General features: G+C 37.5%; 1 protein-coding gene across 1 annotated transcript in view; it reads right to left on the reverse strand.

Moving 5' to 3' along the window:
- Positions 1 to 17,758, reverse strand: part of lrig1 (leucine-rich repeats and immunoglobulin-like domains 1) — a 42,361-nt gene that overhangs the window by 22,319 nt on the left and 2,284 nt on the right. The window contains exons 2-3 of the mRNA XM_048171917.1: positions 7,416 to 7,487; positions 5,965 to 6,039 (exon numbers count right to left, since the gene is read on the reverse strand). Coding sequence (XP_048027874.1) covers positions 5,965 to 6,039; positions 7,416 to 7,487 — 147 coding nt within the window. The remainder of the gene's footprint in view (positions 1 to 5,964; positions 6,040 to 7,415; positions 7,488 to 17,758) is intronic.

Consider the following 17,758-nt stretch of genomic DNA (forward strand, 5'->3'; position numbering starts at 1 on the left):
TGGCGAGGTCAAGCTCTCCACATCTGGAATTTGTTTTGGTGTAGTTTCAGAGTAAGCCATCCCCGGCACTGGAGGATGGGACAGTACTAAAGAAAAAAAAAAAAAAAAAAGACAAAATCTCCCTCTATGAAACTTGCTACTAGATAACAAAAAGAAAGAGAGTGGGCTTAAGGAAATGACGGTGCATAAGATGAAAGCTTGGGGTACAAGCTATTGGGCAAATACCATGGGATATTAATACGGTTTATTCAATACCAAAATATATATCAATGAACCCAGGTATTACTATTTGTTACCATTTCTATCTCAAAGTACCGCCACAGTACTTTTTTGCAAGGAGACAGTGGGCTTACTGAACCTCCAATTCAAATATTCACCATACTAAATAAGACAGATCTTCGGTCGTAGCTGAAACAACCTCCACTGAGGCTAACTAGTCATGCTCAATGCTTCAGCACCTGCACTATGATCAATACTAGCAGGAAACCCTACAAAGTCCAGGCAGACAGGCCCATACAGCAAAGGCGAGTCTGTGCTAGAACAACAAAGCCTCCTTATTCGGATTCCCAATTCTGCGTAAATCTCACGGTAAACACATGGTCCGCTGAGACCAAGAGGGGATTTCTGCTCTGGTTGTCTGCTGGCAGGTGTTCTGTGGGAGCCTGATAGACCAGCAAGGCCTTTCCCAGTGAAGACGGGACCCGGCCGACACGCAGATGCTCCCTGGGTTGACCGTTTAACTGGAATTCTGGGTGGGAATTGTGAGGGGGGAAAAGAAAGAGGAATGGAAGGACAGAAGAAAGAGCGAGTGAGAACGACGGAAGGAAAAAGAAAAGGAGGGAGTACCCCCACTGTCCCACCTGAATAAACAGACAGAGGGTATGGATAAGGACGAGCGCTGTGCTTACCGCCCTACAGGATGTTCCTGTGACTAACAGAGCACTGAGACTCCACTGAGTAGCAGGTCAGCAGCTGGTGACCTTCTCCGGGCAAAAAAAAACATGCTGACGTTAACGAGAGAAACGGTCCACTCTCATGCGCTGGCTAACCCAGGCCTGAATCCACAGAACATTTTAATATGGTACTGCTGGGATCTGCTCGGATCTAGGATCAGACTTACCACATCTGGGTTACAGCAGATCCTAAAACAGACCCAAGCCAAAACGACATTTTACAAATAGTTTACAAAGACTTTGCTTGTGGTTTAGTTGTTTTTTTCTAGCTTGTTTGAGTTAAACTGAAATGCTGTAGCTGGGTTCCAGACCAACGTCTGGATTAGTGTCTGAATCAGTTGTTGTGGAGAGAGAGAGTGTGGGAGCTGAATGTCTTAGCCAGTTAATCCTACCAAAGCAGCACCACACAAAGGATTAGCAGGTTAGCTGCTTTAGGCAGCATTGATTGGCTTATCTGCTTGATGAACTCCAAAAATAAGGAAAGGTTTGGGAAGGTTTGTTGGGAAGGGTGTTCTGAGCCCTCAGAGACTGTTTCAGGTAGGGATGGATTGGAATGGAGGAGTAGACTATTTAGTCCAACAACCAACTAGTCTAAATTTGTTTATTTTTTGTTTGTTTTAAAGGGATAATTCACCCAAATTACCCATCATGTCACCATCGCCCATTTATGTACCACAAAAGAAAGTCATACCGGTTTGGAACGACATGAAGGTGAGTAAATGAATGCAGAATTTTAAACTATAGGTTCAAAGAATATAATTCCATACCCTTAAGGCCCTGATATACTTATGGTGAAGTTCTTTTTTGTTCTTCATTCAGGGGTAAAACAAAGTTCAAAATACGTGAGCAGTGATATACTGTTATCTGATGCCGCCCACACTGCTGTGAGCGAAGTTTAGATGAATATGTAAATATGTGCTGCACGTTTTCCTCTCAGGAACAAAATAAAAAAAACAGCTAGCATTTTTGTATAGAAAGTATAAGAAAAGAATCTGATCATAACAACATGGGTATGTTAGCACTCCAGTAAAGTCACGTTTATTTTTATGGCATTTTATTCAATAGATGATTTAAAAGCATGCAACTTTACAGTATCAAACATGAAAAACAGTGTCAGTGCCTCATTTCATCAGAAGCACAACTTAATTCTCTACTATAAAGCGGCTATCCAGTATGTTCATGTTTTCACCTGCGGAGATCTTACCTCTACGGTCGGTAGAGGTAGTCGGTACTGAAATTTTAAAAATGTGACGCTTTGAGCACTGTTGAGCGGATTCATAACACCTCTGGCCATTGTGTCAACGCACTCATCGAATATGTACCAAATAGGTACCTAAGTCGGTACTTTTGACAACTCTAGCGCTCACGTCCTATTACGTTATCGTCATGGACCAATGGTAGTACGAAAGTGTTTTGCAGCTGGAGCAAACTTTTCCTCAGAGTTCACTTTGGCAAGCTGTTTCGAACTCACAAAATTAACTTTGATTTGGCCTGACCCTATTTCGAAATGACGTTACATCAGTTCGTTCTTCGATTTCATTTAAAGTATATTGGGGGCTTTATAGGTACCACTGCTATAGCCAGCAAAAAAAAAATAGATTTTGCAACAAATTCATTTCAACAATAAATTTCAACAAATACTTCAGAAACATGTCTAAATTACCAGTTCTTCAAATAACCCACCAGTTAAAGGTGCTATAGAGGATGTTTTGATTTATACATTTTTGCAATATTACTTGAAACTGTCTTTACTAACTGATAAAAGACTGCACTTAGGTGCACTGAAAGGAATAATATCAATATACATCATCTGTGTATGAGGTAGGGCCTTAAAAACATAGCCAATCGTTTGTGCGATCATCGCATAAACGATTGGCCCTTCTGGCTTGTCAATCACTGCCATGACGTTCCTTGTGAGAGACGTGCGCTGCAGCGCGCTCCAGTAACTTTCCACACTCCACAGGCGCCGCATGCAATGTTTTTGTCAGGAGTAACAACTGCAGATTATGAGTTACCTGCGGTGAGTCCGACATAATGAATCCACTAACACGACACAGCGAATGCCGGTGGTAAACAAACACTCCTGTTCCAATACTCGTGCACGAGTTTTGGGAGGCGTTCCCTCGAAATGGAAGGAAGGGGGTTGTTCTTACGCATGCGCTCATTTCAAAAACTCAATAACAGTCTTTGGTTTCTCAGTCATCGAAAACATCCTCTATAGCACCTTTAAGTCAAATTCTAATATATAGGGAAGCCAAACAATTGGTTATTGGTGGGTTCATAAAGCAGAAATAGTAACAGGTCTGGCCAAACCAACAGAAAAAGACACATGGTCGTTTAAGCGTTGTCACACACTAAAGGCCTGCACACACTGGGACTAATATCACACGCGATTATCGCTGACGTTTAACGCCTTGTGACTAAACAAAGGGCGCCAATGTGAGTGTGCACACCGACGCGAAAAACGGCAGGCATAAAAGCGTCATTAAAAAAAAAAAAAAAAAAAACGCATCGGGTTCGTTTTTTTGGTTTGACACGCTGCATTAAAAACTGGCAAACCAATGAGAGTGGCGCTTTTGTTCACGTGCCTGGAGATGCTGAAAGAAAACACGACTTGGTGACTCAAGTTTTTGTCTTTTAAATTCAAGAAATATAGTTGAGAATGTCTATTTCATAAATATGTTTATTTGCACTACCGTTCACTTGCACTAGTCATTGTGACAACCGTTTCTGACTACCATCTCTCATATATCATATATATGCCATATATGCCATTTTATATCTGCATTTTTATCTTCTTTAACTTTATTATTATCATAAATATGTTTTTTGCACTACTGTTAAGCACAAGCTCCATATACTGAATTTGCACATTCTCTGCGTATCGCCAGTGAAAATCGCTTGGGTATGAACACAAAAAACGTCCCAGTGTGTAGAGGCCTTAAGACTCACTAAGATATGAAACTTTTTATTACTTATTGGCAATTTAATATTTAAGAATATAACTTTTACCTTCAAAACCAACATTTTTAATATTTATTGAATTTGGCTAAATCATATAAATATATAAATTCTTTTTTTTTTTTTAAAAGATGAAAAATATTTAGGTTTCTTTCATATATCAAAAAATCATCAAAAGATATTATTAAAAAATAAAAATATTTAGATATATCAAGATAAATGTGTCAATCAAACGTTTTAACGTAAATAAATGTGGGCTCTGGATACCCCCACCCTCAGCCGTGCCATACACCTCACACAACTAGCAAGAGTAACATCTGTTAAACACTGCCCAACAGCTGACAATCACAACGAACTAAAACAGCACTATATTTCAGTGTGCATTTGTACTATATGGCCTGCATTGCTGTAGCAGTAAAACGTGAGACCGGATGTCCCACATCTCACTGTTTGAATACGACTGTCAGCAGCCGAAGGAAAAGATTAAAATCAGTAGAATGCAGACTCTGCTGTTTAAACACTTCACTAGAGAGAGAGGGGGAAAGAGAGAGCTACTGTTTAAATGGCGTACTCAGTTCAGATGAAACGGAGCATTGAGGAGTTTGGTGTTGGTGACAGACGAAGCAGTATTTTAGTGCTGGCTCTGTGGCCGTATCACAGGGGGCTGCTGTCCGACAGCATTCCAGCTGGTGAACTCAGAGGGAAGGAATTCTGCAGCGTTCCGAACAAGAGCCACGAGCAGGAGCAGGGTCAGGTGTTCCTCACAGGTGGAAATCGAGAACTCTCGCTCTTTCTGTTCCTACCCCTATCTGTCTGTATCAGTAACCATCCGATCTCGCCCCCTTTCCGACTGACCCCTCCCCCAATTTTTTTACAGTAAACCATTTGATTGACAGCTACAGCTGGGCGTTCTACTGCATTCAGCTGTGCGGCTCAAAAAAGACGAGCCCTTCACGATATGCAGCGGCCCTCCATAGCAACAGGCCTCGAACCAAGGCCAAATAAAGAAGCGCCCTTCCATTTGGACCCACATTCCCTGATCATCACCCCCCATTCCAACCTTTCCCGATATCCTCCAAGCACAGCTCGGCAGTGTAATATCAAACGTTCGAATCCTGTGAAGTGAACCGAGCAGTCGTCAGGTTTTTCATCATTTCTGGGAGATGGTGATTAACTGTGAATCAATGAGGTCACACCATGACAGCACAACTGCCCGCTATAAAGACACCGATCGCTTTACCGCTCAAATGAATGACACATTTGGTAGTGGAGAGATACATTACAGATGGGAATGTGATCCATGCAGAAGACAGATTAATGCTGGGATATCAGTCTGTGTGAAGGAGATATAGGCAAACTGGTTCTCTGAAACAGGGATATACAGACTTAAGTCTATAACCAAGCATTATTTAAAGCGTGTAAAGGTAAAACGTGCACTTTGATATTTTGATACTCTGATGTAAAGAAATCAATGCTTGAAAACTTTTTTAAATTCTTCAATCATTTTGCAGTTCTCTTTGGTGACACTTTAAAATGACGCGCTTCGCCTTTGATATTAGTTTAAGTATAAACCTGATACTCATTACTAACATTTGTATCTTGTGCAAATCTATCTATGTTACTATAACACAGTGAAAACTCATATTCACAAACCATAAATGTGTACCTGGATGCTGAGGAAGGAATGGGCTTAACCGCCAAGAAACAAACACAGATACACATGATCACCCCAAATAAGGTAGTAATTCTCCAGGGCAACGCTAGTAAAGGCAGTCCCACCATTCTGAGTTTCACTACCACAGCCAGCAACACTAAACACCGTCCAGAGGTGGGAATTTTTAGGCTTGCACAATCCGATTCAATAACTACAAAAATATTAAACGAGTAACAAATGGAAAGGATTTACTTGAAACATGTTTTCACTAAAACTAAAAAAATCCCTGAAAGAAAATACAACAGCTCACACTGTGCAAACATTAATTTGTCTCATGTATAGAAAGTGCCAACTCAGCAGCAGGAGTCATCATAGCACACACTGATGTTTACTTACAAGAACAGTGTAACGACTGTTGCTGCTGCGTCTCCAAATGAAGGGATGGATGTCAGCTCATTGTGGTCAAACCTCCTGTCAATCAAAAAAACAGGACAAAATCCAGATTAAACATAGCTTAATATAATTTATTGGTAACACTTTAGTATGGGGAAGACATATTATTCACTATTAACAACAACTTTTCCCACAATAAACTCCCAATTTACTGCTTATTAATAGTAAGTTAGTTCTTAAGTTTAGATATTGGGTAGGATTGAGAATGTAGAGTAGAAAGGCATTAATATGTTCTTAAAAATAAATAGCCAATATTCTAGAAATATGCAAGCTAATAAGCAACTAGTTAAAAGACCCTAAAATTAAGCGTTACCAATTTATTTATAACATTTTTAATAACATTTCTTATAATAAACCTCATAGATGTCACATTTGAAATATTGTATGTAGTGTATATTTTTGAATATGTATTTTGTGATAAACATATTCATAAATAAAATAAATTTGATATAAAATAAAATATAATATAATATAATATAATATAATATAATATAATATAATATAATATAATATAATATAATATGCTTTTACCATGGGAACAGGATTCAAGTAATATACAAAATCTCATATAGAAATAATATATTTAATAAACATTTCTGAAAATGTTTTAATGTATTTTGCATTACGAAAGTATTAAAGCAAAGAATTATATTGATAAAATGTGTGTGTCTGTGTATATTATAATTTTTTTTTTTTTTTTTTTTTAAATTAATTAAATTACAAATTACTGACAGTGACCATCCACACATCGAGAGAGAAAGCAGGCCCGTCTGGCTGAGGGCCAGACACAGTCCCTCGATGTATTAAATATTTACAGCGCAGGTTAGTGGCTGGTGTCGGGTGATGATGGAAGGCGCTTATAATAGCAAACCTCTTTATTCCCAATCTCCGCCACTTTCAGGACAATAGCCACCAGCAAAAGTACTTAAATATCCAATAGCACTGACAGCACGCTTTAAAATGATTTATGACCGATTGTGGCTAATGGCTGTAATTAACATTATTACACCATTTAATGTACTTCATTCAATTGCCTCTCTCTGTGGGGCTTTAGCTGTGGGAATGTTTTCTAGCCGGGATCAGAAGTGGTTTATATATTGCACATAAAATTAACCAGCTCTTCAATTCAGAAACAAAGAGCTGTCTATTAAATTATATGCTTAAAGATGGGAAATAAATGAACACGAATTAAGATCAATTTAAAAAGACATCAATGTCCTGAAAACAAATGTTGGCCATAAAGTTTGTGAACACCCTAGAACATTCTGTTACAGCCCTGGAAAAGCTGCTAGCATGCTTATTGATTTCATTAAACAGGGACAGATTAACAGATGACGTTGGGCAGATCTACAGGAGGTTTAGACATGACAGGGACATGGGACTGTTCTACTCACACTTCTCTCAGGTTGGGCAGATTGGAGAGGATGTCCATATCAACTGCTGTCAGCTTGTTGTGGCTCAGATTTCTGAGTGAACAAAGAGAGGGAGGGGAAGAGAGAGAGAAATTTATTAAAGCACTTTAGTCAGGCCCTCATAACGGTGGACAGGCTCTACTTCTTCAGTAAAAAGCGGCGACGTGAAAATGATCGCATTTCTCTCATGAGCAAACCCATTCAAATGTCCTAAATCTCTCGCCTCGCTATATCTACTTTGCCAGCAGCAGCTTTCAACAACACACCGAACAGTCTATCAGTCTGGTTCATCACTGAAACGTGTCATATCGACACTTATGGCCCATAAATCAGAAACATCAACAGCCTCCTTTAGCGGGACGTCATCTTCATTTCAGCGCGGTTCAGGCGAGCACTCATCCAAGGGCTTCGGATTGGGCTTGGCAGAGCGCTGACCTCCTGCTCTCCCTGCTGAAATGTCAGAGATTGATGGCGCTGTGATCTATAAAGCTCCTGTCAGCTCTGTGGTTTCTTCCTTCGCTCCTCGGCTACTGCATGCTAAGATTTTCCTTTCGGATGGGCTGCACCATTCTGCATTGTTTATAGTTGGAGTCATTGATTTAAAAAGGGACTGTTTGAGTGAATTGATATTTCATTTTAGAAGAGTATTGAAATTGACATTTTTTCCATTTTAATTTATTTTTAGAGAAAACGAGACAACCACAAATTATGAGCAAAGAAAGCAGGAATGGTATTAGAAAATGATGCAGGTGAGCTGGATTCGAAGTGGAATTTCCCAAACAAACACCAAGGCTCAACATGTACGGATCACAAAAAATTTTTTATTTTTGAAAGAAGTCTCTGATGCTCACCAAGGCTGCATTTATTTGATCAAAAATACAGCCAAAAAAAAATATATATATTTGTAAAATATTATTCCAATTAATTTTTTATTATTCCTCTGATGGCAAAGCGGAGTTCTCAGCATCATTACTCCAGTCTTCAGTGTCACATGATTCTTCAGAAATCATTCTAATATTCTGATTTGGTGCTCAAGAAATATTATATATCAATGTTGAAAACAGTTGTGCTGATTAATATTTTTATAAAAAACTTTGTTCTTTTGAGGAATCCTGAAAGGAATGATCAATGTATTTCAAATAGAAATCTTTTGTAACATTATAAATGTCTTTACTGTAACTTTTGTTCAATTTAATGCATCTGTGCTGAATAAAAGTATTAACTTTTTTTTTTCGATATATTTTACAAGAATAGGTCAAATACTTATATTTTAAAGGACTAAGCTAGCTTTAAATGTATCATATATTTTGTAAAGGAATATTGCCGATTAAATATTGCACTATATTTTTGTAAAGGAATTTTCCAGGTTGAATTCAAGTTAAACAACCGACAGTTATGCACTTAGAATGGAAGTCTATGGGGCAATAATTAGTGACTGGGCTTTTGGAAGTTCAGACTAACAGAAAGTGTAATAAGAAGTATCCACCTATAAAGTCCGTTTAGAAAGCTATTTGTTCCCGCAAACACAAACTATTGACTTTCGGATTATCTTCAACTCCCTGACTAACAGATTCAATGACGCACCCATCTAGTTCCACTTATTAGAGTTAGCCGTTTTAATCGGCAGCTCATCTGTGCTTGTAAAGAAACAATTGGATAATTGTTTTTCCATCTGCTGAGTTGAAAGTGAGTGAGGTTTTGTGGAGCTAGCTGGTTGTAAAGAAGCGGAATTACACCTAATGTGTCTGTTTTTCACTCAGAGCTGTCAACCGCAGACCATGATGTTGTGTGTATTCAAACTTGAGATAGAAAAGACATGGAATATAGTTAACATTTAGTATGGTTGTTCTCAATGTAGCATTGTGTACCGAAAAAGGAATAAACAAACAGGAAAAATATTTTAATGATGCATTGCAGACATAATAAATCACTTTAAGTAGCTCAACCTGTCCCTATTCAAGCAGTAAAGTTAGCAAAAGTAATTTACTCTAGTACTTTATTTGGTCTGAACAGGAAAACTGTCACAATGCTTCTGTGGTGCGGCTCATGTGTGTGTTTGTGTGGAGATAATAACACAGGGTGAGCTGCCCTGAAGGCAATCGTCTGACGGGGTGAACACAGCAAAATTGCAGTCCTGTACCATGAGGCAATTACCTAATTATACCGAAGCAAAGTGAAAAATTACAGGCTTTCTTAAAAGAGCCTCGCCAGGGGCACGAGAAAAATCATGTACGGCGTGTAGAACGGCAGTTGCTAATCTGCTTTAGCCGTTTCCAAACTGCAAATTGCTGAAAGTGAGCGTAATGAAACAGACAATCTCGTCTTTCACGCACCGATTACTGACTGATGTTCATATTAGTTTCCACTACAGAAATGTAAGGGCTGAAAAGGAGACCAAATACAACGTTAAACAACTCCACAATTATATGAGCTAAGATATAATGTGTTAACAGCTCTGTCAATCATTAGTGGGTGGAGCTAATAAAGAGGTGGGAAGTATTAGAGTCATTTAAGTGTTTTAATGCCCATTAGACTAGATCACCTCGGTCTTCATGGGGACCTAATGTTTGGAAAACTGACCTATTCCTAACCAGCCAAAAAGGAAATGAGAGTGATTATATAATCACAGTGTTTAATTCTCAGTCACTCCACTTTGTTTAAGCCTCTTTATCTTATCAGATAACACTAACTTTCACACCTTCAGGCTGACCTTTGGGGGTATAAATCACATGGCCGTTGTAACCGTACAGCAGGCTTAACTAATGCTCCAGTTTTCCAGTGAGGGTTGATTTAAATGTGAAGTCCTTAAGACTTAAATCTTTTGTGACTTCTGAAGTCCATAATGTGAGGTTTGTGGTTTTCAGACCATGTTATCTATATGAAATTTTGTAGTCAAAGAAGCTTATTATGCTCACCAAGGCTGCATTTATTTAATGAAAAATACAATAAGAGCAGTAATATATTAATATATTTTTAAATAAATAAATGTAATTTATTCCTTTAATGGCAAAGTTGAATTTTCAACAGCCAATACTTCAGTATCTTCAGTCTTCAGTGTCACATGACCCTTCAAAAATCATTCTGATGTGCTGATTTGGTGTTCAAGAATCATTTCTTATTATTATAAATGTGAAAACAGTTGTGCTTGTTAATATTTTTATGAAAACCAAGAAAGTAAATAAAGAACAAGCCCTTCGATATCTCACTCCAAGTTCTTGTTAGAATAACAAATATTTCAAGATGGACAAAACATTGAGTTGGTCTTTAATGATTTCTCTTACTAGGTTTGAATGTTTCAGCTTACTGCAAAAAAAAAAAAAACTACTTATGAATGAAAAAGCTTAAATTCATACAGAAATATTATACTAATAAAATATTGAAAATTATCATTCAGGTCTGACATAAAATCAACAATGATGATAAAGCTATATGAATACAGCTATAACTTTATATTATATAAAAATATATTTTCATATTTTTTATCATTATATTTTTATCTTACATATAACATTTGTATATTTGTGATTACCCCTATATTATCAGACTAAGTCAGAAAGGCCAGAAAACCCAAGAAATTAATTAGTTTAAATATATTTGCGTAACCTATTTGCTTTAATGACTACTATGATTCAAACTATGAACAAAGCCATTGCTCTTAACTCTGAACTAAACAAACATCTCCTCTTCCTCAGAGAGTCTTGCTGGCCAACTAGACCTTTAAGTGAAAACCAGAAACACTGTTTTTGGATCACTAAGAAACTAGTTAGTGCAGCTGAAGGTGAGCGCATGCTCATCTGCTTTTAGATTCACAGAAAATTTCAGAGTTAAATCAACTCTGCTCGGAGTACATATGGTCCCTCTCTAAATAGTGTTAAAGTAACACTGAAGCAGAGTTAAAGTTATTGAGATAATTAAGTGATTATGTGATGAATGAGCATTAGTGATGAACACCTGCTGTTAACAAGCAGAATCACTGAAGAAAAGATAATCCTCCTCTACTGAGATATTGAGAGATATAATGTCTTTTATCTTCAGTTGATTTCATCTAAGATTGTGGCTGAAGTCTGTTGTAGTTCTTGTGTTCTCTTTTTCTCAGACAATAATGACTTCTTAATTATTTAATTAACAACCTAACCACTATTTAGAGAGGGACCATATGTACTCCGAGCAGAGGTAATTTAACTCTGGTGAGGTGTATCTATAAATTAGTATCTTCAATTCAAATCTTCCTCTAACAGCTCTCAGATCAGCTCAGAAACTTGTACCCACTTCAGATTCAGAACAGAGAGCTTACACACTTTTACATGCTATTCAATCATTTTATAGTCATGTAGACAATAATGATTTCCAACCTAACCACGCTAGTACAGGCTAGTAAATTCAGCTTCAACTAACAGGCATTGATGTCTATTTTTTCTCTTTTCCATTAAACCTGAAGGCAAACGGCCAATGGCTTCCTATGCCAGGAAACCAGGCTGAGAGAACATTCACACCTAACAAAGGTCAAAGTCATTTAGGAAATGACCAAAGGGGGAAAAAAAAGCAACTAGTACAAACAAATTGGCAACAACATACTGAATTGTGCAGCTTTTGATTTATGCCAGAATATTATCAAATTATTAAGTTTTGTTTTGGTCACTTAATGACATTCTTTGGTCAAGAACCAGTATATATGTTGAAACCAAGCCGAGCTCTGATATGCTGGTTCAGATATAGAAAATAATATCAATGTTATAGTTATATAAACAATAAAAACAACTGTTATATCAGTTTTTTCCCCTCAAAGGGCCATATCATGAGTAGAACGCCATAGAGACAACTTTTATCTATCTGTCTATCTTTATCACTGATAAGCAGAGTGTGAACTTTGGTCTTTGGAAGTGTGAAATGATGTCAATGATGAAGCTTTATGATGCAGCTGGAAGACAGAAGCATCTTTAATGCACCCTGTTTTAGAGGGCCATAAACTAGTCAAAGAATAACTCTTCTGTCACAGCACTGAACGAAGGAGAGCACGAGAGACCAGACGGACAGACACTTGCTTCTCTAAAGCCGCACAGCTTGTGCTCCTCTCTCTCTTTTTCCTGCCATAAAGACCATTTACAGCCGAGCAACACCACTGATAGTGAAGCCAGGAGCTTTTGCCGACAGTCCAAACAAAGCAGAGAAAAGGGAGCGAGAGTATCAAATCTGGAGTGAAGATCATAAGATAAAGATCATCAGGAAGTGAACGCTACACGGTGGGAGAGAGAAAGAAATTAAATATGAGAAAAAAGGCAACAAACAAAAGAAAACGAAGTAACATGAAGCTCAAATCCAAGACAAACCAGACACATTTTAAAGACATGTGACAGAAATTGGGCCCAGGAGCTTGCCCTGGGCTGAGCCAGAACCAGATCTACAGATGGAGGGCTCACATTTGATTACATACACATTTGTTTCAATTGATCGTTTTCTATCGTTTAATGAAAACCCTGAGTTTAGACAGGGAGTGTAAATGTGTCCTGCGTAGTTACAGACCAGCTTGTTCCAGAAAACTTCAAAGTGAACAGAACAAGTGATTGTTAGATTACAGATTTACCCTGCATATGGTTTATTATCTTAACAGAAAGGAAAACACTTGTGTAATTGCACTACTAAATCAACGGAAACATCAGAGTGGTCAACATCAGCAGTATATTCATCATGTACAGTATATAGCATATATTAAAATTAATTTTGTGGAACTGTATGACCAGCAGGGTCAAACTTGCAAATGTATGAGAACATTCAAACTCACAGAAAGAGAAATATTATCAGTGTCAGGGGTAACATTACAAGTAACTTGAGTTATGTAATCAGATTACTTTTTCAAAAAACTAGTGTAGTAACGTATTACTTTTTCATTTTACAACAAAACATCTCATTACTTTTTCACATTTATTGACTGACAGCTCTCCTGTCCAAATGCTGAGAGAAATAAAGTGCAGAGGTGTTGTGTGTGCTGTGTAAACATGAAGGTTATTGTAGATCTAGATTTAATGTGAACAAGCATTTACTCATTTCACTTGCAATAAAACATTCATTATTCCTCAAAATGAATAAAAACAGTGAAATGCAATCTCAGAATTTTACGCAAACCTGTAGTAATTAACTATATTAAATTACACAAATATTCTTTATGCATTTTAATCTCATTTTATAAACCAATGTCTTTACTGCTGACCTTCAATGATCTAATTCAACCATACAAATAAGCAAAAATTACTTTAGATTAGATTTAGAAATAAGAGTGTTGAACTTCCTACTCCTGTATCCTATTCTTCTTTAATCCAGAATGGCAGTTTGAGCTGCGCCCTCTACTGTACAGGCATAAATATGCTTTTCCTTCAGCCTGAGGGTTAATCATTTCACTTTTGAGTGAAAGAGCCTTAACATTTGCCAAAAATACAACTTTTTTTGTTGTTATAAAAAAAACAAAAAAAACAAGCAAGCTCTTTTTCTTACCTGAGCTGTAACGCAAAAGTATTGTAACTAGGGCTGCAACGATTAATCGCGATTAATCGTTTGCAAAATAAAAGTCTGTGTTTACGTAATATATATGTGTGTGTTCTGTGTATAATAATTATGTATATATAAATACACACACATACAGGTATAAAGTTTAGAAATATATGCATGTATTATAAATATATATATTTATATATATTTTATATTACATATAAACAAATATTTTATATATAAATATAACATTTTTCTTAAATATATACATGAATGTGTGTGTATTTATATATACATAATTATTATACACAGAACACACACATATATATTACGTACACAGACTTTTATTTTGCAAACGATTAATCGCGATTAATCGTTGCAGCCCTAAATGTAACGCATTCCTTTTCATAAAAATTAACGCAATTAGTTACTTTTTTAGGGAGTAACTCAATATTGTAATGCAGTACTTTTTTAAAGTTACTTTCCCCAACACTGATTATCATTACCACAAGATAGCAGCAGGGCAGTTAAACACGGGAAAGGTGAAGAAAAAAAATATATATATATATATCGGCGAAAAAAAACAAAAGCACTACATTAATTCTCATGATTACAAAAACTGCTAAATCCTGGATCGACAGAGTATACATCTACCTATATGCCTGCACATTAAGGTATAATGCCAAAAAAACTTAGAGGGGTTAGTAGGGTAGTTGTCAGTAACGGTTCCACAGAATGTTAAATGGTGATTTTAGTCTCCAGACCAAATGTGCAGGGGGTGCTCTATAAGGCCTGTTTCTCTCCAATTCTCTCACCCCTCCCCTTTCTTTCACTCTTTTTTTTTTTTATGTCTTTTCCAGATCTCCAAACTCTTACCAGATGTACAGAATTCACAGATGAGTCATCAATCACTTCGTAGACACTTAAACAAAGGAGGGGAGAGAAGGAGGTGCTCAAATGTGTCTCAACAGAAAGAGAATCTGGAATATTTGTTTGATCCTGTTGGAATTTCAATTCTGGTTCTAGTGTGGCTGCCATTCCCCCAACCGAGACATAACAAACACTCATCTTCATCTAAACTAGTCCGAATCGCAATTACGCAGTGTTTTAGAAGATATCCGCTCCTAGTTTTATGTTTTAAGCCCGTTAACAGACAAAAAAACGACAAAAAAAAAAATCATTTAAAAAAGGCCAGGGCATAAATCAATGGATAAAAAGTCCTTGAATTCATGGAAACTCCTCATGAGCGGTGCTAACGGAAGGTGCCGTTAACCTCTGTGCCATGCAGGCCAAGCTAAACACGGCAAGGCACTCCTTTAACTCACAATCCGATAACGCAAGCAAACTCCGCTCCAGGCTACTGCACACACCTGGAGCAAACCAGCTCAGCTTTTACATATGTTCTGTGTTATGCTGTCAAAAATCTAGAATGTGAGTTGCTGTATTTGAATGCAGCCCAAGTCTACAGCAACGGGATTAATAAAGCATACTGCTCAGATAAAGAAATGAACAAGCATCAAAACGAGTTCAACTGCTGATGACATACTGCTGACTGGTTTCCACACGTTGAAAGAATAAACAATGGGTTGGAGAAGCAGATCAAGATCTAGAAGTTTCGTCAATGGAAAGCAATGGACCGTGGCATTGAACTAACTCTTGTAGCCTGGCCAAAGACACACCGCACCCTTAACATACAGGTTTACGCAGCGGCTCCACAACAGGTGACAGGGACCACAAAGAAAAGACACAGGGTGGTGAGAAAAATCGGGCGGGCTGTTTACCAACCCTAAAGAGGGGACCAAACTAACCCAGGTTGCACATACAAACCAACCACCCCCTCCGCCTTTTTATTTTTTTTTTATTTTTAAACAATCAGGAGGGCCACCAAAGGGTCGTTGTAGTTTACTTTGAGAAATAAGACTCATATGGCACGTTATATCGAGCCAAACTGTTTCCATCACCTCGGTCTTCACAGCGCACTAAATAAACAGACAAAATCAAAAAGCTATTTAATCAGAAATGAATCTCATTTATCCTGAATGTTAAACGGTCAGTACAAAATTGCTTAATTTTTTGCCATTTCTATACTTCAGATGAATCAGATGCAGGAAACATTTTTAATGGAAAATAATTCACAAGTTATTCAGACGACTTTTTCAAATTCGCAGATGGAGAGTTTGGAGGACTCTGTCATGCAACAGTGAAGCCAATAAGATTACTCATAAAATTCATCAGTTAATTCAACCGTCTCCTCCACTCTCAGATTAAAGAGATAGCCTAGTTCATCCAAAAATGAATTGTGTTGTTTTAAACCTATAAGACTTTAATTCCTTTGGAACATAAAAGAAGAGACAATGGAAGTCAATAGTTTGGTTACCAACATTCTTCAAAATACATGTTCTGCAAAAGAAAGTTTGGAACAATATGAGGGTCAGTAAATGATGACAGAATTTTCATTTTGGGTGAACTATCCCTTTAACCCTCACCTTGAGTAACTCCATCAGCCTTTATCTTAATTGAGTCTTAACGCCCATATGTCAAAGTTAACTTAAATCCATAAAGGCTCGTGCGCGAGTTGGTGATGCCAACACCTCGCTGCTTCCTACTCGCCATCAAGGTCTCTGCGAGCCACGGGGGAACCATTAAATAAAAGAAAGAAAAAAATGGGCAGTATGGAGAAACTATTTGGACAACTGGAAGGTATTAAAGCTTGATTTTATACTCAGGCTATGTCCACAGGGTTTTTTCCAACCAAAGCCGTTTCTACTCTTGATTGATATATTGCAGATGGACAACCCAAAAAATATCTCTTGCCTATAACTTTAAAATCCAGCTTCTGTTGGATCTGTCAACATGAAAGCGGATTAAGATGCTGGAACGTGCCTTTTTTGTTCATGGAAACGCTGTTTGACGCTACTTGGGAGTTTGTGCCACATGGTTATGCAAGCAACAGGTTTGGATGTCACAAGCGCCTTGACTACTTGTGAATTGCCAGAGAGGCGTACAAAAGCTCTGAACATGAATAGTGACATGTGAATAGGGATAGTTGTAGTTGTTAATCAGCATTTATGACAAACCACAGTTGCTCTACGCTTTTGAGAGAAAAGCAGCCACTGGTTAACAACACAAGCCAGTTGTTTGGCTTAATGCTGTTGTTGTCAATAAGTTTTGATTATTTAAAAAAGGTTATCACCTGTAGAAATAAAAGTTTTCATGAAATCAAAACTGAATTTGAGACTTTACTTTCCTAAAGCAAGTTACTGGTCTTATGATGAGAATTCCTATTTCGCCGACGTCACCAAACCCTCTTATTTTTCAACCCATTCCCTCCAACCACCTGTCAAATAGAGACCACTCCACCAATTTACTCATTGAACTTCTAATTTTGCTCAGAAATATGTCACATTAGCTTCCCACCAAAATCGCTTTATGCATTTTAATGGTATATTCGAGGGCCACGGACTGAAGCACTCAGGCAGACCGAGTCAAATTACTCAGCAGTAGGTTAGACAGTCCTTGAGGCAGAACATCAACAGAGCTACCTGCCCAATCATTCCCATCTAAAGCCTGATATCATGTGTAATGAATGTTTCACAGTCCTATCAGACAAAGAACGATTATGCCAACCACCCTCGGTAGCCTTTTCGTCTTCATTAAGTTATCTGTGTTTGTATTTGTCTTCATAAATTTCAAATAAGGCCCAACAAAGTATCTAAAGCACCAAGCCTGACTAAAATTTGACAAATCGGATCATATACAATGCAAAACAGATAGCTTGTGACTTCAGTTGATGCTTCCGTGTTGAAACTTGTATGCGATAACCATCTTTTAAACCTGAAAGAAAC

Source organism: Megalobrama amblycephala, linkage group LG21 (genome assembly GCF_018812025.1).
Source record: "Megalobrama amblycephala isolate DHTTF-2021 linkage group LG21, ASM1881202v1, whole genome shotgun sequence".
Lineage (NCBI taxonomy): Eukaryota > Metazoa > Chordata > Actinopteri > Cypriniformes > Xenocyprididae > Megalobrama > Megalobrama amblycephala.